The following is a 15802-nucleotide window of genomic DNA, read 5'->3' on the forward strand; positions in this document are numbered from 1 at the left end:
CACATTCATGACGGAACGGCACAGCTCCAAACTTTCCTGACAGATTCCAGGCCAGCCAGGAACAAGATGAGGTGTTTGATAATGATAGCTATCGGTCTTAGTTTTGTTTGCATCGGTACGGGTGATCAAGAGAAGGGTAAGTAGTTGTTAGTTTCATCAATATTCAATTTGGGCCTCTTCCCTCTCCTTCTTTCATTTTATTTTCTTCTTCTTCTTCGTTTATTTCTCTCTCTCATCCCCGAATATTCTCCGATTCCTTCACAAAGAAAACACTATCATGTGTGTGTGTGTTTTTTTTTTTTTCCTGATCCACCAGGAACATCGCCCATAATACAAAAGTGTTGATCCTGGAAGAATTATTATGATATCGACTTTTTGGCTGTGCTCAATATCACACTCGATACTCTCTCTCTCTCTCTCTCTCTCTCTCTCTATATATATATATATATACATATATATACATATAAATTAATTATATTTATATGATATATATATATATATATATACATATATATATATATAAATCACATTTATATAATTTATATTTTATTTTGATTTACATCTGCTTCAAAATATAATCTACCATTGACGTGACAAAGCCCTATGGGCGAACATTCGTCAAAACTAAGTCTCACGGAGCTTTCATATTGAACTACTGTTGTGAATATATCTTATATATTATAGATATAATCAGTTTGTTTGTAGGGTACATAGGTCTATCATATTTGCTTTTGTCAACATATCAAGACAGTCATTTTTTGTTTGTTAATGAAGCTGGTATTATGTAGCTTGAGCTTGAATGAAGTTCAAGCATGCAACTGAAATTAATTTAATTTATGTGCAAGTAAAATCATTTGATTCAAAGCGTGTTGTTTTAGAGTAAAAAGATATTGTCATTGCATTCATTCACCTCCTATATTTTCAGTATTATTGATAAATTAATCCAACTACCCATGACTTTCTGAATTTTGACAATTAGTATTTTGTTGTTTTCTTCTTGAGGAACTTCGTAAGAATATATAACTTTAGAACTTTATAAAGTGAAGACAACACGAATGTGTGTGTTTGATATGTGAAATAAGCAATTTTTTGTTCAGGTTGACCATAGTAAACAGAGTAAGATTAAACAGACAGAACTAGAGTCATATAATCCTATAGTTCGGTATGGATAAAAATTAACAAACAAAGAAATAGTAAGATCGGTCGATCATCGCCTCACAGCTCACCTATGATTATGTTGATGTTCCACATATAGTAACATTGCAGAAACCACGTGTACATTAGATTTAGCAACTAAACCCCAACTATGACGAGCAATAATTTCTTACATATTACAACTACACAACCACTTAATGCAAGTACCATATATTCATACATACATTATGATCATTATAGAAAAGGGGGCATGGCATATAATCACGTGCAGGTAAATTGCCCATTGTTGAGACGGCGAAACGTCATCAGTGAATCACAACCACGAAAGCCCTATAAGGTTTCCTGACAATTAATGGTTTTCTGGGTTTTTTTTTTCTGATTAAACTTCTTTGTCACTCACCAAGCATCCTTTGCTTAATATTTTTTTCCCAGTAAATCCTCACATTGGTCGTACTTAATAAAATGTATATACGTAGGTAAATATATGCACATGTACATATATCATATATCTTGTATATCATTAGCTTTATCATTATCATTATTAGCATTATCTTTTTTTATTCAAGGGCATGACATGGAATCACAGGCAGGTAAATTGTCACCTGTAAAGACAACGAATTCATCACATGAGTTTATTTGTATCGGCTAATGTGATCAATGGCATTTTGCTGTTGTGAACATTTGAAATACAAAAATTCCATCAGTCTTTTAAATTTACTCTTTCATTTTGGAAAACGCAGTTTGCAAAGGTGGTTTGTGACCATTCCCACAGACATGGAGAGAAATATGATATCAGTTGTTTTTCGTTTAAGTTGGCAATGTTTGGACAAACCGTCCTTCAAATCAAAACACCTATAAAGCACACAAACGCGCACACTCGCTCTCACTTTCCCTTTCTATCGCTTTCTCTCACTCTTTTTTTTCATTTCTTTTTTATTTATTCATATCATATCCTCTGTTTCTCTGCTTAAAGTATCTCTTTTTACTATACCAATCGCATGCTTTGCTTCTAAGACATATCCAATATCAAAGATTGTGGTAATTTGACGCTTGAAATCTTAAGTGAGTTTATTTTTTTTCCCATAACACCAACAGACCTGGAGCATAGCAGGAGAAAGAGATCAATGTATGAACTTGGCACAATGGTTGCCTGCGCCACCGGACTGTCCCCGATGGCCTACGCCGACTACGGCTGCTGGTGCGGCCGAGGAGGACGAGGAGAGGCAGTCGATGATATCGACGGGTAAGATGAGAACATCGGCTCAGCCTTTTTTTATTAAATTTCATTTTTCATTTCTTATAATTCATTTCCAACAACAGTGATACAGCAAATAGACATTTGAATACTCATGATAACACAAAATCAGTACAACATTGTAACCAAGGGCAATACCTTGATTCATCGTAACAGCCCTCTCCACACAATGGCTTCCTCTTATTGTATGGCCATTATTGGTTGGGTTACTTTTCTTTCTTTCTTTCTTTTTTCGTGGGGGTCGATTTATTCGACAATGACTAGGGACATTCATACAAAATACACGTGTCTATGATTTATGATAACTCAACTTTTCATGTATAGAAAAAAATTGTAGTATGTTCTCAATTAGATGTGGTCTGTTTTTATTTCATCTGCGCACTAAGGTCTTTTGCTATCCTTAAATATGCAAAGAATAAATGTCTTACCTGGTAAGGCAGAGGTATATCAACAACATGGGAACTTTCAGACACGTCTTGTCTCTCAGAAGTAAAAGCGCTTCATGGAGTGTGCACTTTTGGTTTGTTCATCTGTTCGATTTGTGTCTGTGGATTGCACTATTGAGACTCCAAGTTGAGAGTTGGTATTGTAAATTCCAGGGGAGAGCTCACACCTCATTGAAGATTGTTTGAATGATGAAAATGGAATGAACATTTCATTGCGAAGCTATCACGGGTGCTCGAAACAAAATTCAAGAAATATAATCAGAAACGAAGTGAGCAATCACCACGAGGAGAGCAGGAAGTGATCAAGAATGACACCACTATAAATGGCGACCATGCGTGATGCCGTGACCTGGCCTTGGTCATTTGTGTCATTTTGGTTATTAGTTCAGCATACCCAGACTTTTATACTGTAGTTCCCGTTTTGAATTTTTTTCTTTCTTTTCGGGGGTGGGGAATCATTAGTTATTATTAGGACAGCAACCTCTGACCAACAAACCGGTGGAGATCTTATCTAAACCAGAGAATAAAAGTCAGATGAATTAGGTAATAAAGAAAGTTTCCCCATTCTTGTTTTTTAAAAGAAATCAGTCAGATTTGTTGCAATTAAAACTCAAATTATCTGAAACGGGGATGTCATCTCACCTCACAAGTCTCTGATTGAACTGTCCACATATCTTCACAAGATTTTTTTTACAATATTGTGAAATATAAAAGAGTCATATGATCCGTTTCTTTATATTATTACACCCTGTTGATAACATGGAAACGATGATTATTAAAATACAATGTAGAAAGAACTAAGCTGACAATTCATATTAAACTCTAGGTTAAAATCATCAATAAAAACATGATATATATATATATGTATATATATATATATATATACAGTTTTAAAGTAATAATATCATCGCCCTTTACAGTTTCATCCTATATTCAGCTAACATACATATTGAAATACGTGAAATTCAACAATTCCATTACTTTCTCATTTCGTATTTAACGTTGATTGAATCATTTTTCATCAGTCTTTTCATCCACTTCTCATCCCCTTTGAATAATTTCACGTATTGTATCGTCTCACTAGTAGTGTTCATGTTTCTCCTCCCACTCTACTTACTGTACTCTAGGAAAATAGTACTATTGCGTTGAATTATGACGTCACTCGATGAACAAACGTTTGTGGGTCTATAACCCTCTAGCCGTTTGCGCTAGCGTGTGTTCGTAATGTGTCACCACCACACGTCCTTTGCCTATTTTTAGAAATATTTTTAGCCTCAAATTGGTGGTACCACACATTATATATATATATACATATACATATATTATACGATACACTTGTGATTAAGAAAGATATGCCGTAAAACTAGAAGGAACGGTGAGATTCCCTTCAAGTTTAGCAGCAGTCCATCAGTGAAAAATTTCATTGGATGAGTAGAAAGCATAGCATGAAATTAGGAATCTTAATGGTGAATACACATGGAGCATGATATTTTATAACTCTCGATGTTGTGTCCTTTTACGTGTTCCGTGCTCCAGATTGACATCCGCAACATTCGGGGGTGGGGGGGGGGGAGAAGTATGGGTACTAACGTGAAAAAGAACTGACGGAAAAGGGACTATTATGACGAAAACTTTTGACAAGTTTCTAACTCAAGGTATACACAGGCTTCGGAATTCTGATAGGCTGTAATTAAGAGATAAAATTTCTGATTTTTAAACAAAATTCCCATTCTTTCTTTTTTTCCGTTATTAAAGTTGCCTTTAATTAAAGTTTTGACACTTCAAACGGTCACATTAAAGCAGCACGGAAGAATACGAAATCGCAGGATAATCATAATTATCCTATGTGTTTGCTATCAATATGTTCATATGTCGACAGGCGTTTATGTTTTCAAGTTTCACGTTCAAGTTCTCAAGTTCTGCATCTCAACATAGTCAATGACATAATACGCTGAATGTACATGAAAGTAAAGAAATAACAACATAAGAAGTCAATAAAAAAGGGATACATTACACTTTTGATGGGGATTGCAGAAATAGGCACTTTGGTGAAAAAAAAAAATAAAGAATATTGGTGGTGGAGGGAGATGGGGTAGCCACTGATGTTTATCTTATATTCGACAGCAACTTTTCTCTGCGGTGATTATGACATACACGAAATAAGAGAATATGTTCTAATCTGTTAAAAGGTACGATATACCTTTGGGAGCAGTGATTTAAGAATGTTTGAGTTATCACATTTGATACATAATGTGTCTAGGTCAGTTGTGTCACAGAACATCCTACTATATATTTAAAAAAATTACAATAAAACGTAAAATATAGGGAGATATCACTATTTTTCTCAATAAACCATAACTGTGGACGGTTTAGTCTATAGGAACAATTTTTTTATATCTATTGTTCACTGTTACATATTTTACCAATACTTAACATTGATTGTCCTAACTAAATTTTTTACAATGGTTGTTTATAATGTCTAACTCACATTTAAGAACTATTTTGAAGCGCTAAAGCTGGGTTTTTGTTTCATCTGCAAATGGTAAGTAATGTCTTCAAGTGGAGCGTTGACGAAGGGAAAAAGTAATGGTTATGGTAAAGTTACTACTGGATCGATAGTTTCACAGTAATCATGGTTGGTGTACATGTAATTACCAACATTACCATTAATCACGGCTTAAGTTATACAATGATGTCATTAAAGTTGTCATCCAGTACTGTCACGTGATCTTTCCCTTCAATTGTTATATATATATACATATATCTGTATATATATATATATATATATACATATATATATATATATATACATATATATATATATATATATAAAATATATATATATATACATATATATATATAACATATATATATATATATATATATATATGTATATATATACATATATATAGTGCGAGAGATAGTTCCCTTCCCAAACGTACGCGGTGCCTCATTGTGGGTAGCGTATACTGAAAGAAATTAGACTGAGGCGGACGTTGAGGCCGCCTCAGTCTATTTTCTTTCAGTATATATATATATATATATATATATGTGTGTGTGTGTATATATTATTTGTATATACATATTATAACAATATTCATTTTCATTCATTCATTTTTCCATTTCCAACAGATATATATATAATGGCAATATATAGGCCTATATGCAATGTTCATAATATATATACACACATAAATATATATATACATATATATATATATATATATATTGCTGTGAACAAAGTAGACTTAATCAGTTAGGAGGCATGCTAAGGCGTCAGTCGAATCTGTTCTTGTAATTCCTCTTTTCTCCCGCTATGTCCAGGTGTTGTCGAAGTCACGACCTCTGTTATCAAAGGCTACGTGAACAAAGGATTTGCCGCCGATGGCAGCTTTACCTTCTTCCGTACGGCTTTCAAAAAACGTGCTCACACACGGGCACTCCAGTTTTAGAGTGCAGTAAGTATCTCAGTGATCCTCACGTCCTAAGTAGACACGACCACTCGCACATAACGAAAACTTTATGGGCCTTGCCCATATAAGTTGTGTGTGTGTGCGCGCACACATGCACACACACCCACGCACATAGATATAACATTAAGAGACGGTGCATTTGCATGTGCGTCCCCCAAACTGTTGAATTACTTACCATGAAAAGCTAGGAAATCCCCAATTAAAGCACCATGGATTGAATTAAAACTCGTAACATATCTTTCATTATTTCACTGTCAACTATTGTTTAAGTTTATTTGGAAGTCTTCACGTGCAGTTATATAAATGGACATAGGTTCTGCTCTTTACTTAATGATAAGTCATTATCATTATTATCATTATTATTATTATTATTACTATTATTATTATTATTATTATTATTATCATTACTTTATTCTATTTAATTTTCATTTTATTTCCGGCCAAAGCATAATATGACAATTGCATATAAACAAATTAAGTACAATGTAACTTGTACATATCCAAATGAAATTCCAATACACGTCATTTGTTTACATGAATCAATAAACATACTTTGGTTGAAGATATACTTGGACAAAATGTGACTGAATCACAACAAAGAAAAGGTCGGAAATGGAGGGGACTGCTAAAAAGCCAAGCTTGTAGATCGCAGTCCCCTCGTGAGTCGTGAAAATTACAGTAATAATGCAACGAGACAATTTGACATAATCCTCGGGGAAACATAACATGAAACGAGTTCGCACACAAACGCACACACAGACAGAACCAAAGCTGCTCTCTTACATACGCGTGGAAAGAATAAACAGGAGGTCAAAGGCAAGAAGGGGACAGGAAGACAGAGGAAAGGGAAAAGGAGGAAGAGTTCAAGGGTCGATGCCAGGGCACATGAGACTTTGGTCTTACCGAGAAGTGGACTATATATGAATGATATATTATAACGGTTATGAAATAAATTGAACAAAGTAAAGACGTTAGCAGCAAAGAAATCAGTTAGCAGCTTTCAAAATGCAAATTCCCAGTGATAAGAATTAATAAATATCTTCTTTAATTACAAGGTGAAAGTGTTGAAACTTATAGATTCTTTTATGCTGCTGTCAAGGGAATTCCAGAATTTAGGTCCAGCGAAGGAGAATATAGACTTTGCAAAAATCGTCCTAAACAGTGGTAAATGGAATTCATTGGTTTGTCTAGTGGGGTATGAATGTACAGTTTTGTTTTGAATAAACATGGAGTCAAACGCAAAAGGAAGGGAATGATTAATTAATTTATACATAAACTGACCTAAATTCAAACAATACAAATCCTTTATTTTTAAGATATTATCTTAATAAAACAAGTCATTAGTATGACATCTCCACGATTCTCTACAAATAATACGAAGAGCTTTTTTCTGCAATAATAATATTCTTTCTAGATATGAGGAGTAAATGTTGCCCCAGGCGAGAATGCCATAGTTCAGATAAGGTAAAATTAAAGATGAATATAACATTAATAAAACATTTTTGGGAAAATGAAATTTAACTTTATTGATTATGCCGACATTTATAGAAATTATACGGCAAATTGAATCAATATGAAAATTCCAGGTGAGCTTATTATCAAGAATCAAACCTAAAAATCTAATTGAATAAACTTCTTCTCCGGCTATATCATCCAAATAAATGTTCTGAGATAACTTTTCCAAAGAATTATTGAAAAGCATACATTGTGGGTTTTTTTTTAAGATTAATTGACAATTTGTTGGCTCTAGTCCAATTAAGTAACTTTTTTATCTCGATATTCATAGTATCGATCAAAAACACAGGATCAGAACTAGAAAAGAGCACATTTGTATCATCAGCAAATAATTTAAAAGGAAAGAATACTTGAGGAATTTTTAATATCATTGATGTAAAGAACAAATAAAAGTGAACCAAGTAAACTTCCATGCGGTACACCACAAGTGATATCATGCATAACAGATTTATGACCATAAATATAAACAAATTGTTTGCGATTGGTAAGGTAATTCCTGAACCACTCCAAGGCCATGCCTCGAATACCATAATGGGGTAATTCTTAAAGGAGTATTTTGTGGTCAATAGTATCGAAGGCCTTTCGAGAAGTCCAGGAACACACCTATAGTATGATGAAATTTATCAATGGCTCTGGAGACTTTATCTATAAGAAAATAAGGACTACATGAGATGTGTTGTGTTCTTGCCGGAAACCAAACTGATTATTAGAAATAATTTTATGTTTATTAAGAAAATCCAAAAGTCTAAAATGTACAACTTTTTCCAGTAATTTAGAGATAGTGGATAACAAAGATATTGGTCTATAATTACTGATGTCTTATTATTTGTATATTATTATTACCATGCATCATGAGATCAAAGAGAACATTCATTCAATGCTGTGTTTACGGAAACCTTTTCATTAATATTTGATCAAAGTTTCATTAATATTAATTGGTCAAAACTGGGGCAATTATGGAATTTGATATTATGGAATTTGATGCCCAATTTGTTTGGGTTGTTGTTCTTTTCGAAACATGGTATCGGTTACAATAACTTCATGCAGCTTATCAGTACCCAGTTCATGAAAGCATAGTGAGCTTTAGTTTTATTTTTGTTTTAAGTTTTCATCAATTGTAATCCTCACAGACAGTCATCAACGCTAATTTGTTTTTTTATCTCCAGAACATGATGTGGAAGATACAATTTCTTCTACTCTTGAATTCTGATAAAGTGCATGTAAATGATAATTATCTGTATATACATTCTATATAACTCATACTATGAAAATAATTTGTCTGCGTTATATATTATATACAATATATATATATATATATATATATATATATATATATATATATATATTATACATATATCTCTGAATAGAAATATAGAAATAATTATGATGAAGATCTGTAAGCAAGCAAGTGGTGGGTTTGTAAGGCCATAACATCAAGACATCATGCATGATTTGCATAGTGACTAACGATACATCTGCGTTTTTAAATGTCATCACATTCTTATGTCCACATTTGTTTTCACTGAAGTACTGTTTTAATTGCTTACTCTCTGTTTCGCTTTGTCTGTTAAACCGCCCCCCCCCCCCCCCGCTTTCCCTCTCCCTCGATCTCTCTCTCTCTAATATCTTTCTCTTTTTCTTTCTTTCAGCCGGTCGCCGAAGATGTGCGTTCGAATTGTGCCAATGCGATCGAACTTTCGCCCTGTGCGTTCGGGAGCATAGAGAATCGTTTAGTCCCGAGTACAAACATTACAACCAGCGAAGCTGCCTCTAAACTTATTGTGATTGCAACTTCTACTGCTGTTGTTTTTTTTTTCGCTTTATATGTCTATGTCTCTATAATCTGTGTCTTTCTCTCCTACTCACTCTTTCACTCTTTTTTTTTCTCTCTTTTTTTTATCTTCAGCATTCCATCCTTAGGTGTATGTGACATTGTAACAATGATTTGTAAATGTATGAAAAGGTGCTACGCCGATTTCGGCCATTGTAAAACTCAGGTTCCAGGTATAGACTGGATATGTGTGAGCGCTTATGATTGCCATTAAATGTATTGTTAGATGCGATTATAGGTACTTGTACCTGATTGGTATTAATGAATACTGTTTGCGGCGTCATTCAAATACCAATGCTTACTTCGTGAACTTAAAAATAATGATCATACTCAATGTTAGTGTAGGCTTCGTAGTAGTCATAACCTGTTGTGTGTTGCCCATAATATATAGTATTTGGAATTTCTCGGGTAGTACAATGAATTGAGTACAATCTAAGGGGTCTAGGGCAATTACCCCCTGGGCAATTACCCCGGACCGTTCCCCTGGCCCTAAACCTAACCCTAACCCTAATCTTAACTCTTACCTTACCACTAACCAGTATTTAGCCGGGGGGTAATTGCCCTCTGGGGGTAATTGCCCGGATACGCAATCTAAGTGATGTTACAGCTTGAGATCTACGCCTTTTGTACGGATTTATGTATGAGACATTCTCAAAATAAATGCGAAAGAAACTGTGAACTCTTTTTTTGGTATGTTTTCTTTACGGTGTCAAGTGCTAATGATGAAATCACGTATAATCAAATACTTTCTAATCTTGATTTTGTATTTCGTTAAATGTTGGTGTAGGTCCTCCCAATGTCATTTTAGTACATTTTGGACAAGTATGTATCAACACCGATAATACAGGATATAAGATAAATGAAATCGTAGTCGATTATCTTATCTTATCTAACATTAGATTCTTTGGAAATAAAATGTAAATCATATATATACAAACATGTCGACATTAATGTGAGCTTAGTCACATTTTGAAGACAGAATAAATGCAGCTTGCTGTCGATTTTAAGTGGTGATTAATGATGGCAACAGTAAAGAAATGATAAAGTAACATTAGCCTTAATGTGAAATTACATATTGGAATTTATAACAAGGTTCGGAGTTTTGAAACATCACCCACTTAGAAGTACACCTGATTTTTTTTTGTAAAAAGCAAAACAAAACAAAAAAGCCTCATAAGCTATTTTCATTGTACACCTCATAATAACGTCAAATTTTCCACAGCAAGTAGGATAGTCACACATAATGAATAGCTTGTTAGTATGACTTATGATTATATTCAGTTTTTCAACGATTTTGTTTCGTCGGAGAGTCAATTGTGTAGACATAATACTCAGCACACCTTTGCAACGTTTTCCTTTTTTTTGTCTCAATCTAAAAAAAAAGTCGAAGAATTCCAACTTGTTTTGAAATTAATCTGCTAGCTTGTACAGCGAATATTTATCAAGAGGTATACATATACATATACATATACATATATATATCATATCATATATATATATATATATATATACACGTAAATATGTATATGAAATATTGTTAAACACATCGTGAGATTATGCAATTGACATTCCCCCTTATATCTTCCACACCACTCACATGGTAGACCTCAATCAAATTCCGCGTAGCCCTACACGATCATGATGCTACTGCCACCCAGGAGATACTAAGTACAAGCGATATTACTTTGCCCCTATATAGACCGATTCGGTTTCAAACCACTGTAACTTTATGCCGGTCAAAACGGGGGGGGGGGGAGGGGGGGGGCTTCCAAAATAAGAAAAAAAAAGATGATTAAATTTGTACTGCAATGACTCAGGTGAGGTGTATTGATATGTCAGTGCATTAATCAACTATTATTTTTCAGTGGCGGATCCAGGGAGGACCGCAACCGGCGCACGCCCCCCCCCCCCTTTATCTTTTGTTGAAACAAAAGAAATAGAAAGAAAAAATGGGGGGAGGGGGGCGTGCGCCCCCCCCCCCTTTAATTTTGTAAACGCGCCCCCTCTTTACGGAATTCCTGGATCCGCCCCTGTTTTTGGCATGTTGAAGCCCCCCGTTATGACTGAAATTGATGTCAGCATTAAAAAAAAGCATCCAAACCCAACAGGCATAAACATACATACATACATACATACATACATACAAACATACATACAAACACAATATCACAGCGGAAGAATGTCATTCGACATGTTTTATCGAAAGGCACTTTCATTCTTCATCAGTGTCATTGTAAAGTGTCATTCCATACCGTGTTTAAGAACACAAGACCACGCGAATCTTTCCCTTTATCCTATATACCATTTTTTTTTAATTGATAGTTATTACAATATTATGCTACGGCATTCATGAAAGCGTTAAATTTAGTACCATCTTTAGGTTGCGTTTAATAAATACAGAAACATCTGTGAAAGAGGTGGAAGTCATCATCAGATTTTGGGAAGATTCTGTAGGTTAGACAATCTGAACAGCTACATAATGTTCTAACAAATTCATAGAATGTACAAATTCTCTGAGCTATACCTCGACCCAACTCTCATTTCTCCCAATTTCAATAGAATGATAACGATTGAAAGGTACCATAATTCTACCCTGTGTTGTGTTGTTATAAGAAATATTTGTTGTGGAATGCATTCTGGTATCTGACAGCACGCTTCATCATGGGATAGTAATATATATTTATAGTTGTATACATCGGTATATAAGCATATGAAGAGTTTGTATGCAAAAAGCGATAAGTCCATATTTGTCAAATAGAGATATTTGCCATTAAAGGTCAAGAAAAATAAAGAGAATAATAAGAAAAATTTTGCTTCTTTTGACCATAACTTAAAAATGTACCTTTATATGTAGTGACCAATACATCATTTAAAAGGTATTATTTTGTACTTTATGACAGAGACCGTACTTCAAAATCTTCGAAAATGGACTTATCGGTTTTTGCAAACAAACTCTTCATATTATCCATTCAACTTGGCTTGAGCAGCACTGGTCAAATTTCTAAGACCACAAGCAGATTCAGTCTGAAGAGGCAGTCCCGTGTGCTTCACGTGCTGGATATTATTTGAATTTGGCGGACATACAACACCTGCGAATCGCCGCCATGCAGTACGCGATAAAAGAAAAGGAGGCCAAATTACTGTGTTATCTGTTGTTGGATCCACTCAACTGCACAAACCCGGATGTGGGTGGCCAACACATCTGTTGCACGTACAATTTACATTTCACGTTGTTTGGGGTTACAAAGTATATCAAAACATGCACTAAGAGCTTTAATGCACCGAGAGTTTTTAGGAAGTCCATAATGACATTGTTTACCCGATCAGTTGTCATCGAAGTTTTTCCTTGTGATGTGTTTTTTTTTCCTGTCCCCATACACCTTTGAGATGAAACAACATACACACAGATGTAGATATATCAGAAACTACAAATTTAATAGTAACAAATAGATGTTAATTGGTTCGCTTCAATCAATAACCACAAAACTTTAATGATAACAATGATATGAATGATAGTCATAGTGCAAACTACAATGACGACAACTACAATGATAGCTTTTATTTATCATAAACAACAATCTTAAAGGGATGGTATGGTATTGGTAGAATAGAGGATTGGGTTTTTACCAAGAAACCACTGATGAAAGAGTACAGAGCATACCATCCTAAGAGGAATTCAAAGTCTCTTTGATGAAAATTGGTTTTGAAATGGCTGAGATATCAAAAAATAGAGTAAAACAAAGCGATCATAATAAAAGGTGGGTTCCACCTTGTATTAGGATCGCCGTTTTTGGGTATCTCGGCCACTTCAAAACTAATTTTCATCAAATCAACGTTGAATTCCTTTTGGAATTACATGCTCCTTCACATTATTTTCATGAGAGGTTTCTCATCTCACCAAGAAATGTTAGAAACCTGAAGTTAGTTCTCAACCAAAACTATACGAATTTGATTTTGAAAAATTTTGGTTCTGTGCCTCGACACAGTAAAGAATGAGATTTTTTTTTTTTTTTTTTTTTACATCTGAAATACTATCATTAGGGCTCGAGCCATATCATGTTCATGCAATTCTACGGTCAGCTCTATAAAGACCCATTTCGAATACAGGCGGGCGAAAAACTTCATCGTTCTTTCAGCTTTCTACGCAAGTATATTACTTAAGTTGACTTGATGAGGAAATGATAAGGACCGCACTTGTAATTGAACCGAATTCAGTGATCCGAAAGTTGTAGCATACAGGTGTTCTTGGAGCCGAGATTCCACTGCATTTTATGGGTATGGAACCGAGAGTGACCTGTGTTATCCCAGGCACTAGTGTGTAATTCGACCCAAAAGTGAGAACGTGTCGGTGGACTGAATTACGATTCGATATTTTGTTTCACATTATTTGTCTACTATGAAACCATTGCAATGTGATCCCAGCCGGAGTGAACAGAACCTTACGAAAAAAGAAGAGAGACGCTATGTAGCCAGTATTTTCGGTTTCTGAATTGGAAATGCGATGTTGGTTTGTGGTGTAACCTGGTTTGGTCTATCTGTTTGTTTTTTCTTTTTCCTTCTTTTTCTCCAGATAAACGTATTCAAGGAAACTAGAAAGCTTACACAATTCGACATAAAATTTGTCAATTTCGTTACATCAGTACTATGTTAAATAGACACTCTTGCCCATGATATAACATAAAGAACAGTAGCAATATTGCATTATGTAATCATAAATAGGAGAACGAGAAAGCAATTCAGGAGACGGCCATCTTAAATTTGGTGGGGTCCACGTAATACATAAAAAAAAAGATTATTATTATTATTATTATTATTATTATGCATTCGGCAATTCAATATACAATATACAATACAAGCTGACATAAAATACAAACAGAAAATCGTAAATACATGATATAAAAATTGTGGTGGTTCCAGGTTCATGCTGCTGGTTGCCAGGGGAGGGAAAGGCAAACTTAATCACCGAGGCTCGAGACCTTCCTCCCCGACCAGTGCATGCACCCAGAATCAGCTATGTCAATGTAAAACATATGAAAGAGATAGGACATGTATTCACTAAGATACAGGATGAAACATTTATAACCTTTGACCCTGGTTTACATACCCAAAATAGTGTCTAATCAAAAAAGTTGTTATTTTATGAAATAATGTATGTGACATGAACTAAACATGTGCAAAATTTGAGGGTGATAGAAACTGTTTTTCTTGAGTTATTGCAAAGAAAGTTGCAAAAAGAAAGAAACATCTCAATACATTACAGATAAACTTGTGATGAAAATTGTGATTGTGTGAAAATAGGTGTTGGATTGCGTGGTTTAGATGGAATTGCCTTATCATGTTTTTGATAAATACATGTGGGAATACTTATACGTGCGACAGTGCAAGATAGTGTAAATTCTGCGTGTTCTAAGTAGGCATATCTGTGTTGTAAAATTTAGCGCATGTGTAACCGTGATAATAATGATAATGATAATAATGATGATAATAATAATAATAATAATAATAATAATAATAATAATAATAACAATGAGGTCTTATTGCTCTACCAGAGGGCTCTGCCATTATCATTATTATTATCATCATCATCATCATCATCATCATTATCAATATCATTATACCCTATCGTTGCCAGGTACCCATATACACCAACAAGGGTCGAGAGAATGGCCGGCGGAACCGTGGGGGCCGTGGGGGCTCGGGCCCCCGCACTTTTTGTGCACCATACAAAGGAATACATAAGGTGTCATCACTTTGGGCCCCCAGGCCCCCAGACTTTTTTTAACCCGGAAGTACGTAAGTGGCACTTAATAGAAATAGATAGAGATCTTGAAGTGTGAGCGCGGTAAGGTTATGTTTTTCCACTAAAGGCCTTTTTTTTTTTTTTTTTTTTTTTTTTTGCTTGTCAGCTGAAGAAACCCGGAAATGGAAGGGGAGAGATGAACTGAGGACCTTTTGTTTCTTTTTATTTTTTATTTTTTTTGCTTGTTAGCTCATGAAACCCGGAAGTGGGCCCCCACACTTTATGAAAACGCCCCGACGGCCCTTGAGAGGGACATGGTGAGTAAAATCATCTTGTCCATTTACGCGTCCTCCAATTGTGAGTCAGGAATCTTAGCCACTGTGCAAA

At 34.7% G+C, this 15802-nt stretch overlaps 1 protein-coding gene across 1 annotated transcript; it reads left to right on the forward strand.

Annotated features, from left to right (window-relative positions):
- LOC139719225 (basic phospholipase A2 caudoxin-like) lies at positions 1 to 9618 on the forward strand. The gene is made up of 4 exons (XM_071630655.1): positions 1 to 136; positions 2251 to 2398; positions 6181 to 6314; positions 9494 to 9618. The coding sequence occupies exons 1-4, from the start codon at positions 67 to 69 to the stop codon at positions 9616 to 9618; spliced, it is 477 nt and encodes a 158-aa protein (XP_071486756.1). The 5' UTR covers positions 1 to 66.
- Positions 9619 to 15802: the final 6184 nt, after the last annotated feature.

This window comes from Diadema antillarum, unplaced genomic scaffold (genome assembly GCF_040938485.1).
Source record: "Diadema antillarum isolate AM-2024a unplaced genomic scaffold, OU_Dant_1.0 scf00000107, whole genome shotgun sequence".
NCBI classification, from domain to species: domain Eukaryota; kingdom Metazoa; phylum Echinodermata; class Echinoidea; order Diadematoida; family Diadematidae; genus Diadema; species Diadema antillarum.